Source organism: Sorex araneus, chromosome 6 (genome assembly GCF_027595985.1).
Source record: "Sorex araneus isolate mSorAra2 chromosome 6, mSorAra2.pri, whole genome shotgun sequence".
Lineage (NCBI taxonomy): Eukaryota > Metazoa > Chordata > Mammalia > Eulipotyphla > Soricidae > Sorex > Sorex araneus.
The window spans coordinates 5583868-5601713 of record NC_073307.1 but is presented as its reverse complement, the minus strand read 5'-3'; the positions used below and the strand labels follow the sequence as shown (position 1 = coordinate 5601713).

Here is a 17846-nt window from a genome sequence, read left to right as displayed (position 1 = left end):
CCGTTTTTGGCATACTTCCACCAGCCCCACTTATGCAAAAGTAAGGTGGAAAGACCCTCTGAGTGGTATATGGAAGGGTCCCGATCCAGTTCTTATATGGGGCCGAGGGTCAGCCTGCATATTTGATGGTGCTGGTGGTGTAGCCCGATGGCTCCCTGAACGACTGCTAAGGCAGGTCGACGCACCTGCTCCGGTTGAACCAACTTCCACCCAGAGCATAAATGAATCCTCTGAGGACAGTGTCCCTTCTGCTCTCTCCTAGGCAAATGCCACTGCCCTGGAATTCGCTTCTCCTCATTGCCACCGCATCCGCAACTGCACTGTCCTGGCTGAAAATAAAGAAACCTCCGTCAACAGGGGATCTGCCAAAGAAGATGCGATCTCTACAGATTCTCCCTACAGTATAATTTTGTTAAAGGCCAGATCACATATATGGCTGCCAGTGAACCTGACCAGAGAATGGCAATGCTCCCCCGCTGAAGGGCTCCTGACTGAAGTCGTGACACGACTGCTCCGGCGTTCCCGACGATTCCTTGGGCTCCTGATCGCAGCTGTCCTGGGACTCATTGCTGTAACCACTACTGCTGCTGTTGCAGGAACAGCTCTTCAAACCTCGGTCCAGACACATGATTTTGTCAAAACTTGGCAGAATGACTCTCACCACCTTTGGACAATGCAGGCCACTGTCAACCATGATGTTGAACAATGATTGGACATTCTACAACAAGTGTTACTTTGGGTCCAGGGCCGGGTTGATACCTTAGAGCAACAAATGAGACTGTTTTGTGACTGGAACAGTTCCTCTTTCTGTATCACCCCCCCATAGATATAATGGGTCCGCTTACACTTGGGAAAAAATTAGATACCATTTGCAAGATCTGAAAGGAAACATGTCTCTAGACACTCTCGCCCTTCAGAATGAGATTGTTCAAGTGCTTAAGGATAAACTCCCAGGAGTTCAGTATGAAAACCTAGCCCAGGGCATTGCAGAAGCATTACAGGGTCTTGACCCTAGGTCACGGTGGCAAAGCATTACCCATGCTATCGGTAGTGCTGGTACAGCTTTATTGATTATGTTCATTCTATTGGTTTTAGGATTCTGTCTCCTTCATAAAAGAGAAGCTGACACTAAATCTGCGACCCATCGAAACTATTATGACCTTTGGCGTTTTGTAAACAGAAAAGGAAGAGATGCTGGAATATAGCTCTAAATATTTTAAGCCTGACCTTGGTTAGTCCTTTCTCCCTTGCTATAAAGACTTTATCTGCTTTATCTGCTATAAGCTTTATCTGGTATTAAAGTCAAGCCTATTTAGGTTCACTATCATGCTTGATTTGCAGAACTCTGACGCCTCTGTTCAGATTCATACCTCAACTTCCCCCAGTTCTTTGCCTTGAGGATGCCGGGCTCCCAAGGATTTCTTCTAGTGGATCAGGTTGCCAGGCAAAGCACTGCAAGGGAGGGCTGATACACGGGCCCGGCTCCCTGTGAGGTATTCCAGTATAGCATAGAGGTTACTCCAAGACCAGGGACTGATGGGGCCTGTGAAGAGCCCCCTGCATAGACCTGATCATCCCTTCCCTCCTCTCCCTGCAAAAATGGAGTTTTTTTGTCACAAGGGATACCGGACAATGCCTCCCCTGACCACAGTTAATTTAAAACAAAACAGAGGGAGATGTAGGAAGCCATATTTCAATCCTGGCTCTTATCTTCAAGTAAGGCAGAGCCTGGCACTTCTCAAACAGGGGCCTAATTAAAATCTCTGTAACAAGGTCGCCGTTACTGACCTTACTGACCTTACCATTCCACTAGCCGACACCTGTGCCTGACATGATAGATGAACATGTCAGGATCTGTGATTGACTACTGCTTGTATGGGGTCCAGGCACACATACCACTACCTGCCTCCCAGCAGGCAAGTATAAAATGCTGTAGCTGCCAGTGAATAAAGCTCTCTCTCCTTTTCTCCTCCTCCTTCTGTCTCTGCATCTGTTCATTCGGCTGTGTCCCCTCCTCAGCCCCACAAAGGGTCCTACCTGCTGGACAGGGCGGGGCCCTCACAAGGCTGTTTCTGCTAACTCGACGAAAATGAAAGAACAGAAAGGAAAGGGTCACTGGTAGGCTGTTTCTGTAACTCGACGGAAATGAACAAGAAGGAGGGGGAATGGGGACACTCATAACAAACCACTCAGATGCATGTCTGGCTGGTGAGGAACTTATGTTCCTCGTGGAATCGTAGACAGCCCAATCGGACTCGGTAAACACAGGACAAAGGGATTCAAGCCTTCCACCACTGACTGGAGCCACAGACACAGTACAAGGACGAGGACGCCCAAGACTGCACAATCACTCACACATACACACACACACACACACACGCACACAAGACACGGGAATTCAAGCCATTCCGCCAGTGACCGTCTCGTCCTTAACATGAGACTGTATTTGAGCCCAGTTCCATACCAGGGTGTGACGACACTGTATTCGAGCCCGGTCCCATACCAGGGTGTGCGCCAAGAGAGAGGCGACCCTCAGAGATACTCACCTTCTTCGTGAGTTTGTCGGCTGTCGTGAACCTGACTGGGCGTTCGGTGGTCGCCTATTGCCCCACGCTGGGCGCCAGGTGTGGGGGTCCGTCCTGGCCAGCAGGGGGTCCGTCCTGGCCAGATGCTTTGTGGGACTGAGGAGGGGACTCAGCTGAATGAACAGACACAGACACAGAGAGCAGCAAGAAGGAAGAGAGAGTTTATTCTACTAGCAGCTACTACTTATACCTTTCTGCTGGGAGGAAATGGTGTCAGGACCCACATACAAATGCAGATTGACATGTCCTTTTGTTACAGGCATAGGCTATTGAGAAACAAATGGAGACCATAGTGGCAACCTTGCTACCAGCCTCTGTTAGAATCAGAGAGCCAGGCTGTCTGACTAGGACCTAAGAGCCAGGTTTGTAAAGCAGCTCCCTACATAGGTTCCTGGTCTGGGTGAGCGGCTGTTGTGCACGGGAAGAGCCCCAGGTGGCACTTGTGGAGAGGGATATCCAGGAACGGCGTGGGCCGAGTGGCCAGGCAGCCCATCAGCGTGTGTGCAGATGCTGCATGCAGGGTCCACTGTGAGTGGGTAGGAACGGTCACCCCAGAGAAACAAAATCCTGCAGAGGCTGATGGTTATTCACTTCATTCCCAAATACACACATATTTTATACAGGGTCTTGGCATTAAAGAAAGTCCAATCACATGACGCTCAGCCCTTCCACCCCGCAGTGTGGTGGGCTGAGGGTTTGGTCGACAGTGCTGGTTACGATGCCCAGCGCCTGTGCCCGGGCAGAATAACCCCCGAGTCCCGGCTCCCAGCTCCAGGAGCAGCCTCGGCTCTGCTCCCCTGTGCCAGCTCAGACGAGGGCGGGTCGCGCTCAGGAGTGGGCGCCAGCAGGGGCATCAGAACCCACTGACCGTTTGCGATTCCTCTCTGGCCGGGAGCCACAACCCACACCCCTCAGGAGAAACCCAGAAACCTGTGCTGTGTAAGCATTTAAAAATCATAAGTAACAGACAGAGACCCGAGGGAGAGTCAAGCGAACACCTCCGGGGAGATTCCGAGCCCTTTCCCGCCGACGGCCGCTGCTCCCGCAGGCGCTGGCAGTGGCGCAGGTGGCTGAGGGCGTCCTGGGTCTGCGGAGGAAGGAGAGAAATGGGTGACGTCGGGGCTCCCAAGGCTCAGGATGCGCAAAAGCCGCCTGGCCAACGCGCAGGCCTGGGGGAGGCTTTCCTGGGGCTGGAGCCCCCCTTCCCCTGGGTGCCTCACTGGCCCATGTGTCAGTTGGAGGAACTTTCCCTCTGCCTCGTGCTGGGGCCAGGGGGCCACATGGGATGCCGGGCATCGAACCAGGGCGGCTGTGTGTGAAGCAATCGCCCCACATGCTGTACTACCGCTCTGGCCCCAAGGTTTGAAAAAAGCAAAACAAAACCTCAGTTCTGGCATTTTTGTTTGTGAGCTGAAGGGCCGGGGTGTTCCAGGGGCAGGTGAGTGAGCCTCGTCCACGTGCTGTGCATGGAAGGCTTGTTGTTTGAACCAGAACTTCTGGGTCAGAAATCGCTGAGGGAGATGTCAGGTCTGGTTCTCTGCTGCGTGGGCATCCCTGGACAGAGGGTCGCTCAGCCTGGCAGGGCCTGTGCAGGCTGGGGTGTTCCACGGCCGCTGGGGTTGGTGGCTCTGCACTCAGGAGCCATTCCTGCAGGTTCTCAGGCAACTATATGGGATGCCGGGGCTCGAACCGGGGTGAGCCACGTGTAAAGCAAGTGCCCTACCCGCTGTGCTGGCTCTCGGTCCCCTGGAATATCATTTTCATCAGATTATCTGGAGTTGCTTGCAAGTGGCCCTGTCTGAAATTCCCATCACCAACGCGGAAGTCTGTATTTGAGATAACCTGAGCACATGCCTGCTTTACCGTAGATCAGAGTCCATCCTGGAAACAGGAAAGCAGGTGGGGGGAGGGGCAGGGCGTCAGCTCGGGGCTGGGGCACGGCCGTGGCAGGTGGGAGCCCGGGGAACTCTAAGCGCTCTTGGACTTGCCCCAAACAGCAAAGCTTTGACACAGGAAAGTCTCTTAAGTCTAGGCCACACGTTTCACTGAGCACATCTGGAGGGTCTAGGACTCGGCTGAGTTTGGTGAAGTGCACGTTGGCACTGCCACCCCACACCCACCGGGTCACTCCCAGTACTGGGCCTGGAGTCCTGGGCCGGCCGTTATGGGGCGTGGTGCGGGAGTGTCTACGGCGGCAGGCCCCGGTGTGTGGAGAGTATAAATCAGGCAGCGCGGTGTGAAGAGGAAGCCGTGCTGGGAGCGTGCGGGCACAGAGTGGGGGGCAAAGGAAGGGACATCGCCAAGAGCAATGGGTGAGGAAGGAGGCCGTGGAGAGGGACGCCCGTGACGGTGGGGAAGACAGGGGCCGTGGGTAGGGTCCAAGGAGACAGTGCCGTGAGGTGTGTGTGGAGGGTTGTGTGCCGGCTGGGCTGGGTGCGGTGTGTGGGCCAGGGAACGTCCCAGAACCTCTGGGCAGCTGTGGGTTGCTGCTCTGGGGAGCGGCTGTGTGCAGCAGATGAGCCCCAGGTGGCACGTGCGGAGAGGGACGTCCAGGGCACGGTGTGGGCCCTGTGGCCGGGCAGCCCAGCATGAGTGTGCAGAAGCCGTACGCGGGGTCCACTGTGAGAGGGCAGGAACGGCTACCCCGCGGACATATGTGGGGCCTGTCAGAGGATGCGTCTGAGGAGGAATTCACTGGGCAGGCTGGCCGCAGGGGACCGGGCTGGGGCGGGGGAGGAAGGACAGGCTGTGAGCTGCTGGTGGGGCCGCGAGGGCCCGGGTGGGGCAGGACCGGCCCTGGCCGCTGGGCACCTTCCCCAGAGGCGCTTCTCACTCTCCTGCAGTGTTGACTCATTTCTCCCTGCCAGCTGTGAGGTGAGGACTGTCCCTCCGCCGGGAAAGGAGCTGAGCGGGCGCGTTCCTAGACTGTTAGGTCCCGGGAGGGAGTCCTGCTCGCACGTTGACCAGACAGCCGAGAGGCTGCAAACCAAGGCCCCTTTCTTGCTAGCTCAGCCTAGGGTTCGAGTCTCACCCAACGCAGTGGCGTCTGGACAAAGGACCCTGACTCCGAACTCTAAGCAGCTTATGTAGGCTTTGGTTACAGAAGCGCCTTTTCCCTAGGAATTGGCAGTGTGTGTCCCATTCTGGGCCCTGTCCCATCCCCTGACCTCAGGGCCCAACACTTTGTTTCTAATTCTTGGTCCCCGTCCAGTCCCAAGACTCCACTCCCTCGGCCCTCTCTGCTGGCCGGCGCCACTGCCCAGGCCCCGACTCTGGTAGGCTGCTGCCCCGGGGCGGTTTACCTGCCCGGGGTGACACTGTTTCCTGAGGAGTCGGGACTTTCTGATGCGGGGAACCGAGACTTAGGCCTGCTGAGTTTCGGCCTTAGAGTGGAGCCTGTCACGGCCCCTCTTCAGCCTCACGAGACCCATCACTGACGCCCCGAGTCTAGGCCCAGTAAGGGCTCCCTCTGCCCTGGGGCGTTTCCTCCCTTGGGGACTTGTCACTCGTCATGGTTCCCTTGGGGGCTCGTCACGGCACCCCCGAGTGTCTGAGCGACGCCATCAGCGTTTCTCCCGTTGTTGCTTATGGTTCTGGCCGAGTCAGGGGGAGGAGGGGGCGTGCGGAGGTGCTGGGAGCTCTTCCGTCCTGCTCCGGTCATCCTGCTTAGATGGACCTCCCCCTCCCCCCTCTCCCAGCCAGGCACTCAGGTTCTCTGCTTCCCCGAAAGAAGGGCCTTAGCGGGTGGGAGTTGGAACCCTGTGGAATGTTTTTTTTTTTTTTCCATTTTTTTACAGCTGTCAGCCAGAGTCAAATGACCACCACGGTTGACTCTATCCGAATAAATGAACTGAACATGATGGAAACAATCACCTTCCAAGGGAGGTGAGACGTGTTCCTTTCCGATCTCTGCCCTGGGTGGCCGGGCTGTGAGCGTCGGGCCAGCATCGGGCAGCCGGCTGGCCCTGCAGTCTCCGCGCTGCCCCCACTTGGAAAGGACTCGAGCTCAGATCCGAGTGATGGGCGGTGTTTTGGAGAAGGGGGAGAGGCAGGCGTGCAGGGGCGGGAGGGCAGGGGGTGGAGGGGAAGGTCAGGACTCCAGCACAGTCTCTGCCGGCCTGACCTGCGGCCTGAGCAGACGCTCCCCAGCTAACTTGGTCCGTGCCACGCTTTCTGGGCCTGGGGAGCCCCTCAGCCCGCCTGGAACTCTGCCTGCCGTGAGGGAACATGTTGGGACGCCCGGGTGAGGCTGTTCCCGCTCCGGGAAGCTCCTTGAGGACCAAGTGACCATTTGCTTTAAACGTGCACAGTGACGTGATGGGTCCGGTAGAAGAGTACAAAATGAAGCACAAATGGCGAGGACTCGCTTTGATCTTCAACCACGAGCGGTTCCACGGTCTCCTGGGCCTGCCCGAGCGCCTGGGCACCTGCGTAGACCGGGATAATCTCTGTCTCAGGTACCGTGTCAGGGTGCCCGTGGGCCGTGTCCCCTCGTAGGGCAGCCGGGAGGCTGGGAGCTCGGACACCAGCTGGGGCGATGCCCCTCACCTGGGCTGGCTCCGGCGTCCTGCGGGTCCGAGCAGCTTCCCTGAGCATCACACGATGTCCTGGCACTGACCCCTGCGGCCCACTGGTCAAGACTCACTGGTGGGTACCCAGACCGCCAGAGGCCAGGGAGGTGCCTTACCCACGTCTGCAGAATGATCATGTTTGTTTTTAAACACTGAATGTGTGGGGTTCTTTGGGCGGGGGATGGGGGGGCACACCTGGTGGCCTCCTGATTCTCACACAGAAACCACCACGGGTGGTGTGCGGGGGACCCTGTGGGGTCTCTGGGACTGAGCTCAGGTCAGCCCTGTGCAAGGCGGGCACCCTAGCCCCTTGGCTGTCACATTGGCCCTCGAGAGCAGCGCCTGAGTTTTGCACAAGCTGGAGCTCCCCCTCTACCACCTGGCTGGGTGCCCCTAAGAAACAAACAAAGCAAGTGAGGGCACCAGAGTGGATTCTGGCCTTTGCCAGCACGTCCGCAGTCTAACCGTTGTCAGAAACGTGTCTGTACCACGAGGGCGGCACTTGAGCCGTGAGAAACCCCAGAGGATTGGGGTAAGCAGGGAAAACCCTCAGCGTCTCATTGGGCGTCTGTTTCTCCCGAGGGGAAAGTCTGTGTGTTTGGTCTGGCTTGGGGGGTGCCCAGCTGTGCCCAGGGCTTCCTTCTGGGGCTCAGGGGGCCTCTGGGAGGCCAGGGAGGTGGGTGCCCACCTTCTGTGCTACAGCTCCGACCTGGAGGGTCAGTTTGTGTGTCCTGTAAGTGGGCGTCCAGCCCTCCGTCCAGCCGGGCTGTGGGGCGACTCGGAGTGGCCCCCAACTTCCCTTTCTGTTGCTCCCCAGGTTTCAGGAACTAGGTTTCAAGGTGAAATGCTACGACAACCTCAAAGCGGAAGACGTACTGTGCAAAATGTACAAAGGTAGGTGGACGCCCTCCAGTCTGGGGCGAGAGCCCGGCCTGGCTGCTCTGGAAAGACAAGCCGGACAGTCCGTGTCTGTTGCCAGCTTAACTGGGCCCCGGGCAGAGGGCTCCTCCTCCATGGCAGGGACCCTTGCAAAGTCTCCGGCCTGTGCTAGCGTGTCCGCAGTCTAACGCCTTGTCAGAAACGTGTCTGCACCGCGGGGCGGCACTTGAGCCGGGAGAAACCCCTGAGGATTGGGGTGAGCAGGGAAAACCTGCTAAGGTCCAGCACACGCCCGGCTGGCCCACAGCTCCAGATGGGAATACTGAGGCTGCTTCATGACCACCGGTCAGGAGGACACGACTGACCACATCCCAGTGCTCCCTGGCCGCGGGCGCTGTGGAGCCACACTCCCATTGCCGTGTCACAGTGGGGTCGCTGGTTGAACAGGGCAGACTCAGAAGTGCAGCCAGTCATGGGCTGCCCAGGGCTGGGCACGGATAGGCCGCTGCCTGCAGGCCATGTCCGTGGGCTCTTGGGATTCTGACATGACGAAGCCCCCTTCAGACCTCTGCCCCTCCCTGCAAGCTTTTCTCCGTCTGTGGAGACAGCCATGCTCTGAGCCATGCATTCTCCTCTAAACACTGAGCACTCACCAGGGTTTATCAAATAAAAACTAAAAGGCTCTTTCCAGAATATTCTAAGTAGATGATGACAAAAAAGCTCTGATTGCCAAAATCACTGGTTGCTTGAACAGGGCTCCCCATAGAAGTCCCCTGCATGAAATTTGTGTACTGTTTATTTCCACGTGCAGACACGCCTGCGATAGTTTAATCCTTAATTCAGCGGAGAATAACCACATATAAGTCACATGAATGCATGTGATCTCTCATTACTCTATTGTCGGTGACACTTTTGGGACCTGAGGTATGGCCACCATGATCCCTGTAGTTTTTGTCATTATTCTGGGTTTTTTGTTGGTTGGTTTGTTTTGGCAAGCTCAGGGCTTACTCCTGGCTCTGTGCTCAGGATTCACTCCTGGAGTGTCTGCAGGGAGCACAGGGGTGCCGAATGGACTCAGGTAGAGCTAATGAGCACTTGTTTCTCTCTGAATATCAGCGTCAACCACCAGCCATGTCGACGCCGACTGCTTTCTCTGTGTTTTCCTGACCCATGGCGAAGGTAATCACATTTACGCCTATGACGCTAAGGTGGAAATTTCCAAGCTGACAGACTTCTTCAAAGGCGACAAGTGTAGGAGCCTGGTGGGCAAGCCCAAGATCTTCATCATTCAGGTGAGACGGCCAGCGACCGTGAGGGCACTGACAGTCTCCAGAGAGAATTCTCTGGGTGCTGGGAGGCTTTGGATGTCTTCACTGAGACTTGCAACTTGAACCCTGGGTCATAATCCCACCCTGTCCTAGAAAGAACCCTCAAAGAGTCTCTGTCTTTAAACCCCACGGAAGCCAGGGTGTGAGACCAGCCGAGCCTGGGGTCCTCCCTGGCCACATCCATTCTGGTCTCTCTAACGCTAAATGGAATATTCTAGATTGTTGCTCTTCTGGACAAGTGGGCAGGACACATGTTGGGCCCGGGAATGCATTACCCTTCGTTTGAGCTGAGAGGGCTGGAGCAGGCCCCTGAGCATCCCCCATAGAGAGATAGAGAGGCAAGGCAGCACCATGACAGGCTCGAAAGGAGCCAGAAGAAGCGAGACCTCGGTTTTGCTTCCAGAGTTCCTGGGATTGAGCGCATGATTACCCCGAAGTGAGAGAGCCAGCGAGGTCAACTAAGGGTTACCAATCAGATACAGACAGGGGAGTCCCCAGTATATAACCAATCAGATGCAGGTGGGGAATAACCCTTCATCACCACTATGGAATTGATGGAAGTCTTACACAACTCCAACTTAGAACCAGTCAGCTAAGGACAAGTAGTGGAAAGTCCCTCAGACCTCGGCCCAGGGTGGTCTGTGAAAAGTCCCCGTTATATAAGGTAGGGTATAAAAGCCCCTCACTTTTGAGACACAGGGCTGCTCGTTCCAAGAAGCCTCCTGCTGTGTGTGTGAGCCAGCGAGAGCCCTACCTCCAGCTCGACAATAATGACCCTATGCTTATTGCATCACCACTTGTCTTCTCGTGGTTCCTCCAGGGACATCTCGGCCCGGTTTTATACCCTAGATAATTCAGAAGAAATTCAAAGCTCTGGCGCCTCTCCGTCGGCGGCATCTGCTGAAGCTCGAGGGTGCCCACACTGTTTCTCTCTCGACTTGTCGGGGCCACATGGTGGTTATCGGGCTCTCCCCGAGCCAGAGGGCTGTGTGCTTCCTCAGCTGGCCCTGGGTCCCTCTGAGCTACGCCAGCATCAGTGGGCCCCCATCAGCCCCACTCCTGCCTGTGTCATAGGCGTGTCGCGGTGAGAAGCACGATGAGCCTGCCCAGCCTGTGGACGAGGTGGACGCGACCCGCCTGCAAGACATCAACGAGACCCAAGTGGATGCGGCGTCCGTGCATACACTGCCTGCCGGGGCCGACTTCCTCATGTGCTACTCGGTGGCTGAAGGTTCGTGGGGTCCAGGGGTCTCTGGCTTCGGGTGGGGGCCCCGAGAGTCACCAGGAGGAGGCTCCCTCCTTGTGAGTGACCACAGCCACAGGGGGATGTAGGTGCCCGTGTTTTGATGCAGTACTGATGCATTACTCTGTGCATGACGTACTGCTTACTGACGTAGGTAGCACTGTAGCACTGTCCTCTTGTTCACTGATTTGCTTGAGCGGGCACCCAGTAACATCTCACAACAAATTGTAGACCTGTTGTTACTGTTTTTGGCATATTGAATACGTGACGAGGAGCTTGTCAGGCTCTGCTGTACGGGCGGGATACTTTTGGTGCAGGTAAGGCTGGTAATATAGAAGATCCTGTGTGGAGCACTGAATTAGTAATACAATATGTAAAAATAAAATTTGCCCTATGCCTTACATAAACGCTGTGCTTTACAGAGTTGTTCATGATGATTTGTTACGGGCATTCAGTGTTCCAACCCCAATCCCACAACCTTATTCCAGTTCTCCCAACCACCCCTGAGCCTGCCCCTGCGGCAGACCCTCAGGGACTCATTTGATAGTGCTCAGCTGACTTCATACTTGAGTCCGTGAGCCCTGGGATGGCCTTGGGCTTCCGGTTCCTTTCATCACTCTCCCAATTCTCAGCCTGTAGATGTTTCACCATCTGGGTTACCTCACTTTCGCCTTCATTGCTGATTTGTGCTTTTTTCCCCCCATCACCCTCTCTAAATGTTTTCCGAGTCTGTATTCTCAGAGATTTAGCTCTTACTGTCCCCATAGTCTCTGCTGTTTCTGCATGTTACACCTATGGAGATCAACTGATAGGTAATACTGAGTTTCAGTTTTGCTTTATGATTGCCATGAGGTTCAGAAAACAATGCTGAACTTATTTGCAAAGCACCAGTTCACTCCCCACCTTTTCCTCTTCTGGCCTTGGCTGCTGTAGTTTTCTGATCGACCTTCACGACCAGCTCTACAAACGGCAAACGTAGAGTTGAACTGAATCATCACCAGCGACAGTTTCTGTTTTCTCACTTGAACTTAAGATTATGATTTCCTCTAAGGCTGAATTCCTCTGGCCTGCCTAGCAAACGCTCTGCAGGAGGGTTGTCAGAATTGAAACGTGAGGATTCCTTCTTGGAAGCGTCTTAATTCCCCGCAGGCCAGCGTGGAGGGTTGCCGTCCGCCCATGGGACGTGCTGCTGTTGGGGTCCTCCGGGTTCTGAGGTTTCTTCCCTTTCTCTCCCTCTGGGGCCCCTCGGGTGCGAGTGCTCCTGTGCCTGGGCTTCAGCGGAGTGAGCGAGACCTCGCCCCTGTTGGGTTGTCCCCAGGCCTGATTGGCCCTTGGGTGGTGTCTCTGTCAGCAGGCTGTGGCCAGCAGTGTGGGGGGCTGTTGGGTGTCAAGTCTCCGGGGTCTGCTTCAGACGGGGGCACTGCTAAGGTGATGCCGTCCCAGAGTCCTTAACAGCAGCTGACGGCTGGGCGTAGGCTGAAGTGCCCATGTGCAATCTCTCCACCATTTCTTGGGCCCCCTCCTGAGGCAGGGACCCCTCCCGGCTCTCGGCGCTAGTCCAGACGCAGCCGGCATCACCATTTTGATGAATCCCTTCTCACCCCTGAGAACAGTCCGGGGACGTGTCTGACCATCTCCAAGGAGCCCTGTGAGCTCTCCGTTCCCGACCATGACCCTGTGCTTTGCCTCTCAGGGTATTTCTCGTACCGGAATACTGAGTACGGCTCGTGGTACATCCAGGATCTGTGTGAGGTGCTGGCGAGGTACGGCACGACCCTGGAGATCACGGAGCTGCTCACGCTGGTCAACATGAGGGTGTCCCGGCGCCGAGTGGGCCGCAGCGACGTCCCAGGAGCCAAGGGCAAGAAGCAGATCCCCTGCTTCGCCTCCATGCTCACCAAGAAGCTGCGCTTCCTGCCCAGTGACAGCCAGTGAGGCCGCGACTTCATTCTTCCGTGTCTGTCTGCGGAATGACTCCTCACTCATCTCTTACACACCAGGAGGGCCAAACGCATGGTACAGCCGCTTGAATCACGGTGAAGGGTTTTTGCCTTAGATTGACAAATGTTTTTAATGCTTGATTTTTATAGTAAATCACAAAATTGCTCTCCCCATTTTATAAAAAATTTTTAATAAAAGCTTATGGCCTTCGAAACAGTTTGGAGTCGTGTTTTCCCTTTTCCCTTCATGCGTTGCCAGTGTAGAACTGTAGCCGGCAGCAGCGGTCACTGTCGGCCGAGGAGCTTTCTCCTGTCCCTAGCAAGGAGGACCCAGTTTTGTTGGGTAACAGAAACCAGCTATTATGTCAAAGTTCAGAGGGGAAAATAAACCAAGCCCTTTCACCCCGCAGTGTGGTGGGCTGAGGGTTTGGAGTACAGTCCTGGTTAAGGTGCCCCAGTGCCTGTTCCGGGGCAGAATAACCCCTGAGTCCCGGCTCCCGGCTCTAGAGCCAACCTCAGCTCTGCTCCAAGGTGACACCCTCATACTATGGCGAGTCGCGCTCAGGAGTGCAAACGCTGCCTGGTCAACATGCAGGCCTAGAGGAGTCTTTCCTGGGGCTAGACTCCCCCCTTCCCCTGGGGGTGCCTCACAGGCCAATGTGTCAGTTGGAGGAACTTTCCCTCTGCCTCATTCTGGGACTGGGGGCCACATGGGAATTGGGGCATCAAGCCAGGGCGGCTGTGTGCGAGGCAAACACCCTGCACACTGTACTACCGCTCTGACCTCAAGATTTTAAAAAATAAAAACAAAAATCCCAGTTCCGTATTTTTTGTTTGTGAGTTGAAGGGCTGGGGTATTCCAGGGCAGGTGAGTGAAGGTACAACCACCCCTGGCTCTTTTAGGCGCTGTGCTTGGAAGGCTTGTGTATTTTTTTGTTGTTGTTTGTTTGTTTAATTTTATGCTATATTTTTATTGAATCACCATGAGAAAAGTTACAAACTTTCAGGACTAATTCTCAGTCATACAATGATCAAACACCTATCTCTTCACCAGTGCACATGTTCCACCACCAAGAACCCCAGTATACCCTCTGACCCCCCACCCTGCCTGAGTGGTGGATGATTTTAAATTTACTCTCTCTTTACTTTGACTACATGCAATTTTCAACAGAAAACTCACTACTTGGAATTTTCCCCTCAACAACCAGACCTGCCAGGTTGCTGGGTTTGGAGGAGCGGCAGTGTGGTGCCACAAGAGCCCCAGGTGGCACGACTAGAGAGAAATCTCCAGGGCACAGTGTGGCCGTGTGTCGGGAAAGCCTTGCCACAAGTGTGGACGCTGCATCGAAGGACCCACCACGAGTGGGCAAAAATGGTCACCTTAGGGACATTTGGGGGCCTGTCCGAGGCCATGTCTGAGGAGAAGGTGTGCGGGCAGGGAATTCACAGGACATGCTGGCTGCAGGGAACCAGGCTGGGGGTAGGGACAGGATGTGAGGTGCAGGGCGGGACAGTGAGGGCCTGTCGCGGGGCAGGAAGACCCCTTGCCTTGGGGTCCTGTATCCAGAGTCACTTCCCACTCTCCTGCCCATGTGTGAAGCTAATGAATGTCGTTTAGTGGAAAAGGCACCTTGGGCCTGTCCCAGACCCGCATCCCGGAGCCGTGTTAGTTGCTGCTCAGTGTCGCCGGGGCTCCATCTGGAGAAGGTGTGGTGGCTGCACCTCCTCCGTCTGGATCTCCGGTGTTGCTGGGCGGGTCTCGCGTCTGGAGCATTCTCCGGCTGCGTTGCGGAAGAAGTACTGCGAAAAATGTACGAAGGTAGGTGGACGCCCTCCAGTCTAGGGCAAGAGATGGCCTGGCCGCTCTGAAAACACAAGCCGGACAATCCGTGTCTGTCGCTGTCTTACCTGGGCCCCGGGCAGCGGGCTCCTTCTCTACGTCAGGGACCCCTGCAAAGCCTCCAGCCCCCAGTGTCGACTAATGTCCAGCACACGCCAGCTGGCCCGCTGCTCCGGACGGGAATGCTGAGGCGGTTTCTTGACCACAGGTCGGAGGACACGACTGACCACCTTCAAGTGCCTCTCTGGCTGCGGGCGCTGTGGAGCCACATTCTCATTCCCGTGTCACAGTGGGGTCGCTGGTTGAACAGGGCTCACTCAGAAGTGCAGCAGGCCACGGGCTGCCCTTGGGTTGGTCACGGGTTGGTCACGGGCTGGCCACATGCAGCTGCCTGCATCCGTGCCCCTGGGATCTTGAGATTCTGACATGACAAAGCCCCGGTCAGACCTCGTCTCCTCCCTTGAATGCTTTTATCCGTCAGTAGAGACGGCTGTACTCTGAGCCATGGATTCTCCTCTGGACTCCTCTGGACTCACGAGAGTTTACCGAACAAAAACAAAAAGGCTCTTTCCAGAATGTTCTAAGCAGCAGATGACAAAATAAGCTTTCATTGCCAAATCACTGAGCACTTGATCAGAGTTCCTCATAAATCTGCCCATCCCAGATTCATTAAGGGCAGCTGATGGCGGGCCTGGACTCATATACCCTGCAAAAAGCCTTTATGTACTGTTTTTTTTCCACAGGTAGACATGAGAGGGCTGGAGTGATAGCACTGCGCTTTGGCTTTCGCCTTTCACGCGGCCGACCCGTGTTCAATTCCTCCGCCCCTCTCGGAGAGCCCCGCAAGCTACTGAGAGTATGGAGCCGGCATGGCAGAGCCTGGAAAGCTACCCGTGCGTATTGGATATGCCAAAAACAGTAACAATAAGCAAACAATGAGACAGAGGAAAGGGACATGAAAAAAACAATCCTGTTCACAATTGTGCCCCAGAAAATCAAATACCTTGGAATCAGCTTAACTAAAGAAGTAAAGGACCTCTACAAAGAAAACTATAAAACGCTACTCCATGAAATAAAAGAGGACATGAGGAAATGGAAACATATCCCCTGCTCATGGATAGGGAGAATAAACATTGTCAAAACGGCAATACTCCCCAAAGCATTATACAGATTTAACGCGATCCCTATAGGGATACCCATGGCATTCTTCAAAGAAACGGATCAAGCAATCCTGAAATTTATATGGAACAATAAATGCCCACGGATAGCTAAAACAATTCTTGGGGAAAAGATGATGGGAGGCATCACCCTCCCCAACCTTAAACTCTACTACAAAGCGGTAACAATTAAAACAGCATGGTACTGGAACAAAAGCAGAACTGCAGACCAATGGAACAGGGTGGAATATCCCCACACACAACCTCAAATGTATGATCACCTAATCTTTGATAAAGGTGCAAGAGATGTGAAGTGGAGCAAGGAAAGTCTCTTTAACAAATGGTGCTGGCACAACTGGACAACCACATGCAAAAAAAAATGGGCTTAGAACTCGACCTGACACCATGCACAAAAGTCAGATCAAAATGGATTAAAGACCTCAACATCAGACCACAAACCATAAGGTACATTGAAGACAAGGTAGGCAAAATCCTCTGCGATATTGAAGATAAAGGTATCTTCAAAGATGACAGGGAACTAAGCAAGCTAGTAAAAACAGAGATCAACAAATGGGACTACATTAAACTAAAAAGCTTCTGCACCGCAAAAGATACAGTGACCAGAATACAAAGACTATCCACAGAATGGGAAAGGATATTTACACAATACCCATCAGAATGGGAAAGGATATTTACACAATACCCATCAGATAAGGGGTTGATATCAAGGGTATATAAAGCACTGGTTGAACTCTACAAGAAGAAAACATCCAACCCCATCAAAAAATGGGGCGAAGAAATGAACAGAAACTTTACCAAGGAAGAGATACGAATGGCCAAAAGGTACATGAAAAAGTGCTCTACAACACTAATCATCAGGGAGATGCAGATCAAAATAACCATGAGACACCACCTCACACCACAGAGGCTAGCACACATCCAAAAGAACAAAAGCAACCGTTGTTGGAGAGGATGTGGGGAGAAAGGGACCCTTCTACACTGCTGGTGGGAATGTCGGCTAGTTCAGCCTTTTTGGAAAACAATATGGACGATTCTCAAAAAACTAGAGGTTGAGCTCCCATTTGACCCAGCAGTACCACTGCTGGGAATATATCCCAGAAAAGCCAAAAAGTATAGTCGAAATGACATCTGCACTTATATGTTCATCGCAGCACTGTTTACAATAGCCAGAATCTGGAAAAAACCCGAGTGCCCTAGAACAGATGACTGGTTGAAGAAACTCTGGTACATCTATACAATGGAATACTATGCAGCTGTTAGAAAGAATGAGGTCATGACATTTGCATATAAGTGGATCAGCATGGAAAGTATTATGCTAAGTGAAATGAGTCAGAAAGAGAGAGACAGACATAGAAAGATTGCACTCATCTGTGGAATATAGAATAATAGACTATAAGACTAACACCCAAGAATAGTAGAAATAAGTACCAGGATGTTGTCACCATGGCTTGGAGGCTGGTCTCTCATTCTGGGCAACTCAGAGAAGGGAACACCAAGTAAAATGTGGTTGGAGGTCATGTGGGGGAAAGATGATGCGGGCCGAATATAGACTAGACTGAACACAATGGCCACTCAACACCTTTATTGCAAACCACAACACTTAATCAGAGAGAGAGAACAAAAGGGAATACCCTGCCATAGTGACAGTGTAGGGTGGGGGGAGACGGGACTGGGGAGGGGGGGAGGGATGTTGGGTTTACTGGTGGTGGAGAATGGGCACTGGTGAAGGAATGGGTTATCAAACTTTGTAAGGGAGAAACATGAGCACAAAAATGTATAAATCTGTAACTGTACCCTCACGTTGACTCACTAATTAAAAATAAACTATTAATTAAAAAAAACAGTAACAATAAGTCTCTCAATGAGAGACGTTACTGGTGCCCGCTCGAACAAATCGATGAGCAATGGGATGACAGTGACAGTGACAGTAGACATGACTGAGATTTTTTTTTTTTGCTTTTTGGGTCACACCCGGCAATGCACAGGGGTTACCTCCTGGCTTTGCACTCAGGAGTTACTCCTGGCAGTGCTCAGGGGACCATATGGGATGCTGGGAATCGAACCCAGGTCAGCCGCGTGCAAGGTAAACGCCCTACCCGCTGTGCTATTGCTCCAGCCCCGACTGAGATATTTTTAACTTTTAATTCAGCGGAGATTAACCACATAAAAGTCATGTGAATGCATGTGATCTCTCATTACTGTATCGTCAGTGACATTTTTGGGACCTGAGGTATGGCCACCATGATCCCTTTAGTTTTTGTCATTATTCTGGGTTTTTTTGT

The 17846-nt window shown here is 53.7% G+C and overlaps 1 protein-coding gene across 1 annotated transcript in view; it reads right to left on the bottom strand.

Annotated features, from left to right (window-relative positions):
- Positions 1-2726: 2726 nt before the first annotated feature.
- MCUB (mitochondrial calcium uniporter dominant negative subunit beta) overlaps positions 2727-17846 on the bottom strand; it is a 56109-nt gene continuing 40989 nt past the window's right edge. The window contains exon 8 of the mRNA XM_055141627.1: positions 2727-3672. Within this exon, the coding sequence (XP_054997602.1) occupies positions 3439-3672 (234 nt within the window). The 3' untranslated portion in view covers positions 2727-3438. The remainder of the gene's footprint in view (positions 3673-17846) is intronic.